General features: G+C 35.0%; 1 protein-coding gene across 1 annotated transcript; it reads left to right on the top strand.

The window, feature by feature from the left end:
• Nucleotides 1-3,076: 3,076 nt before the first annotated feature.
• Nucleotides 3,077-4,525, top strand: LOC105042198 (perakine reductase; the record flags this gene model as incomplete). Its single annotated transcript, XM_073253227.1, is given in 2 exon segments — nucleotides 3,077-3,234; nucleotides 4,358-4,525. Coding segments are annotated over 2 exon segments (228 nt in total), but the record flags the coding sequence as incomplete, so codon positions are not given.
• Nucleotides 4,526-4,808: the final 283 nt, after the last annotated feature.

The following is a 4,808-nucleotide window of genomic DNA, read 5'->3' as shown; positions in this document are numbered from 1 at the left end:
ACGCTATATTTTTTTTCGTAGTAACTGTGTTGCTACTATTTATATCTTTACCTCCTGGATGCATAGATAGGAGACACCAAATAAAATTTTTGGTTTTCAAGTATTTTAAATATGTTAGATCATGACCAACGATTTTGATTCATATTTTTTTTAAAAATATATAGTATTATTTTTGATTAGGAGGAATTTGAAGCCCGACACTCTAAGAAGCATATCCTAGTCTAGCCTAACTCATAACTCAAAATTTACTAAAAATTTGGCTACATAAGGACAACTCTCAGTCAATAACTACCCACACAAAAAAAAAAAAAAAAAAAAAAAATTGTTAAGTTTAATTTATATTTAATTTTTATGGTCATATCATCTTGGAATTCAAGACTTGGTGATCATTGCTTGGTTGAGTCATCTGAGGCACTTAGGGAGCTCCGATTGGAAGTCGGATCGGCCCAAGGTTTTTTTGGTTCCCAAACATGGATTCGATGAGGCATCTGATCTTAGATCTAAAATTAACCTACACTAACAATAAGTAGAAGGGCCAAAATGTATCAAGCTGGACAAACTATAAACATCTATGACCCAAATGCCACACTGAAACCTAAGTAGATCAAAATTGGTCCATAATTAAAGTTTACTTCCCATATTTAATCCCTTTGTCCATGCTATGCTGAGCTGATTGAGGACAGTCCACTCACTTGATATTTCTATAATATAATTCCGTTGGACTCCCAAACGCTAAAATCCCTAAGGAGAGACTTTAACAGGATGCCATTTAGTTCTCATAAAAGAGAGAAGCAGGCCAAGTAATTATAGAACGGTTCAAGTTATCATTATTCATCCACTTAACCTGTGTCATTATACTTCATTAAGTACAAAAAAAAAAAAAAAAAAAAAATCTCATATGGACAACGGGCTGCTGGCTTCCAACCAAGCGGTCTGAATTCGAGTCGCAGCGGATACCATGATTTTGATTAAATATCAAGATATGTATGATCGTGAGGAAGCTGATTCTGATGGTGCGATATTTTACTGTACATACCATGATTTTGATTAAATATCAAGATATGTATGATCGTGAGGAAGCTGATTCTGATGGTGCGATATTTTACTGTACAAAAAAATCTCATCTGGACAATGCATACGATGTCATAGATAAAGCTGCCGGTTTGCCAGGTGGGCCCTAAGTTATTGTGATTTAGTGCTTGGATTGCAACGGAATATCTGTGTCCCCTGACTTAGAAGGTAAGGGCACTCTCTCTCCCCCTTCCCTCCACACAACACCCCCAACCCCCAAACAACGTGTGACCTAAACCACCAACCATGCCAGGTCCAACCGGCTAGTCAACAAGTGCCCGTGGCTTTAATTAAAAATTAAAAAAAAATTGAAGGGAGGAAAAGAATCTTACATGCATATGGTATATAAGAAATTATATCCTATGCGTGCTCCCATGCACCATGTCCATTATCTTATTTCCATTCTATGGATCATCCCATTCATCATATGCTCTTCTCAATGATTGGCCCACAAGAAGTAGATGAGGTGATTGACAGTGCAGATCACATTTGTGCATAAAGTGTAGAATATAATTTGCATAATATTATTGTAATGCAAGATCTTCTCCCAGTCTTGTCTTCACATATCTTATCTTTATTGTAATGGAATACATAGTTGTATCTTTCACGTGAAAGAAGGATTTATCTTTTTACATGCTCGATCATCTATGGCTCATGTTAAGACTATATAGCAGGTGATCTAATGGTGGATGGGTAAATCCTTCCTTTACTCAAAGGATACTACTCCAATCCTTATCATTATCATCTTTCTTGTTCTTTTTTAGATGAAGTATCCCTATATAAAATATTTAAGAGCCAAGCATAGTTTTTAATTATATATATATATCAAAATAATGAAGAATCTGTCAAAATAAAAATAAAAACCATTGATCTATTTTATAATATTTAAATTGGCTAAAACGAAAAACTATAAATTTTTGATATCTTTTATCCATGAATCAATGAAACAAATTTGTCCATTCTAACAATATGATATCATGTATGTATTTGATCTATATTTTATAAATACTCAAATTAACTGAAATTAAGTTGTATATGTTTTAACTAAGACATGTAGATTGAGATCAATATTTGGAATTACTACTTATAAAGTTTATGCTATATTTTTTCTTAGTAACTATATTGCTACTATTAATATTTTTATCTCCTTGATGCATAGATAAGGGACTCCAAATAAAATTTTTACTTTTCAAGTATTTTAAATATGTTACATCATGACCAATGATTTTGACTTTCATTTATTTAAAATATTTTTTAATTATTTTTTGACTAGGAAGCATTTGAAACCCCATACTAACAAGCATATCATAATCTATCCTAACTCATAATTCAAAATTCGAAATCTCCTACAAATTTAGCTACATAAGGGCAACTCTCAACAAATATATTGTCAAAAATAATTAAGTTCTGATTTTGATTTAATTTTTATAACTATATCATCTTGGAATTCAAGACTTGGTGATAGCTTGCTCGAACATCTATTAGTGCATTAATGGAGGTCCGAATGGAAGTCGGATCCAGCCAAGATTTTTGGTACCCAAACATCGATTCGGATTGGCATTTGATCTTAGGTCTCCAACCTACCTAAACTAACGGTACGTAGAATTGCAGAAGGCTCAGAATCTATCAAGTTGGCTAAACTAAAACGAACCACATGTCACACTGAAACCTTAGATCGAATTGGACCACTCATTACTCAATGAGTGGTCCAATTCATTTTTGTTCATTCTGTCGAGCTGATTGAGGACAACTCATTACTCAATGGATATTCTATAATATGATACAGTTGGAGTTCCAAATACTAAAGTATGTAACACGAAACCTTTCGCAGGATGCCATTTAAAAGCCAGAGCCTGTTCTCATAAAGCAATAGACTAGACCAAGTGGTTGGCAATTGCCTCCACATCAACCTCTTGTCACCAGACCTTCAAACCCAAAGCCCACACCTAACTCTTCTCCACGTGATCACTGCCCCAGCTACTCGCCAAATTCCTTAACAGTCCGTTGGCTCTTTGACTATATGAGAGAGGTGGTGCACCCAGGGAAATTCACTCCTTGTGTTTGTGGTAGCAGCTAGAGAAGATCATTTCCAAGTGTGAGAGTATGGAGGGCAAGCAACAGTTCCAAGTTCCAAGGGTCAAGATTGGAAGACAAGGACTTGAGGTAAGGAGCTGGGTAACTTTCCTCTTAGCTAAGTTAGAGAAGCAGCATTGGCTTGTGTTTCGAGTTCTAGCTGAGTTAGCCAAGCAGCATTGGCTTTGGAATGAGATGTACCGCCGTTCCATCTTATCTCAATGCTCGGGACACACAACGTCCGAAGACATGTCGGTTGGGATGCCGGGATGATGGTGGGATACTTTTGTCCTGATACATGGGATGGGATCCATCCCGGTGTCCCGAGAGCTAAATTCTTGGTTTGTTAATTAACATAATCCTCTACAAAAGATGCGCCTTCTCTATGCTTTTCTTTTCTTTTTGATTTATTCTTTTGAGAAAACGAACAATTCCATTCATACTATGTATAGGTCTGACCAAAATGATGAATAAATATGATCTTTTTGAGAAGAAATAATGAAATGTATGGTAATGTCTCAAAACTTTTTTTCGAAAAAGGATAATGCCTTATAATTAATCCATGAGAAACATATGGTAGTGCCTCAAAAACTCATCCTTTTCCTTCTTGTGCATGTGTCATTTAATTTCTCTCTGGCGTCATTCTTACCTCATGCGTTAGTGTGCTTGTTTAATATATTAATTACTTCATCCATTTAACAGTAGCCATCTTTAATATGTTTCTGAATTATATTCTTCTTTTAGTGGTATTCATTGATTGTTTTTGCCAAGTGACTGTGAGCTTTTCTTCTTGCATAATCAAACTACTAATGGGTAATTTTTTTCCGATTTAATTATAAAATATGTTTTATTTGTTTACTTTATTTTTTAACTGGTGTTACTTTTTGTTGTTATTTATGCTGCTATTTTTGGTTATTGTCACTTGCCTCAAGTTAGTTTTTATGGATTTTATTTTTATTTTATTTTTTATTTTTGGTAATTATTAGCTGACATGAATTGCTTGAGAAAATGCTTCACATCAGATTATGAATATTCACAAACTAGCCCTAACAATCAGAAACTGGTAGTCCTCTACTTAACTGACCATAATCTCACAATGCAAATATACTCCTATGCATATATATGGAGGAAAATGAGAATGGTTATGATCCTCATTAATTTCAAGCATCAATGGATCTGATATGCTAATTCTTAAGCTTCATTTTTGTAACAGATTTCCAAGATGGGTTTTGGGTGCTCAGGGCTCTCTGGGATATTCAATGATCCCCTTCCCCATGAACAAGGTGTCTCCCTCATTGTAGATGCCTTCAATAAGGGGGTAACATTCTTTGACACTTCTGATGCTTATGCCAATGGAGACAATGAAATCCTTATTGGAAAGGTCTGTGTTTTCCTTCTGGGACTCGAAAAGTTCTGGTTCACTACATTGATTAGTGTGAAGTTCTATAATCCACACACTGGTATTCTGCTTGATATGACCTTAATTAGTTCTTAAACCCATTGATGAAACAGTTAAGATTACAGTTACAGTGACTCATGGGTTGTCTCTCGAGAGTGCTCTTCGCCAATGAAACCTAAGAACTAAATTCTTTGCTTCCATACGAACCATTTTGGCTACTCATATGGCCTTTCTGATTGAGTAGCTACTGGTTTATGTCATATTT

Source organism: Elaeis guineensis, chromosome 3 (genome assembly GCF_000442705.2).
Source record: "Elaeis guineensis isolate ETL-2024a chromosome 3, EG11, whole genome shotgun sequence".
Taxonomy (NCBI): Eukaryota; Viridiplantae; Streptophyta; class Magnoliopsida; order Arecales; family Arecaceae; genus Elaeis; species Elaeis guineensis.
The sequence above is the reverse complement of the archived record's forward strand: the minus strand, read 5'-3'. Positions and strand labels throughout refer to the sequence as shown.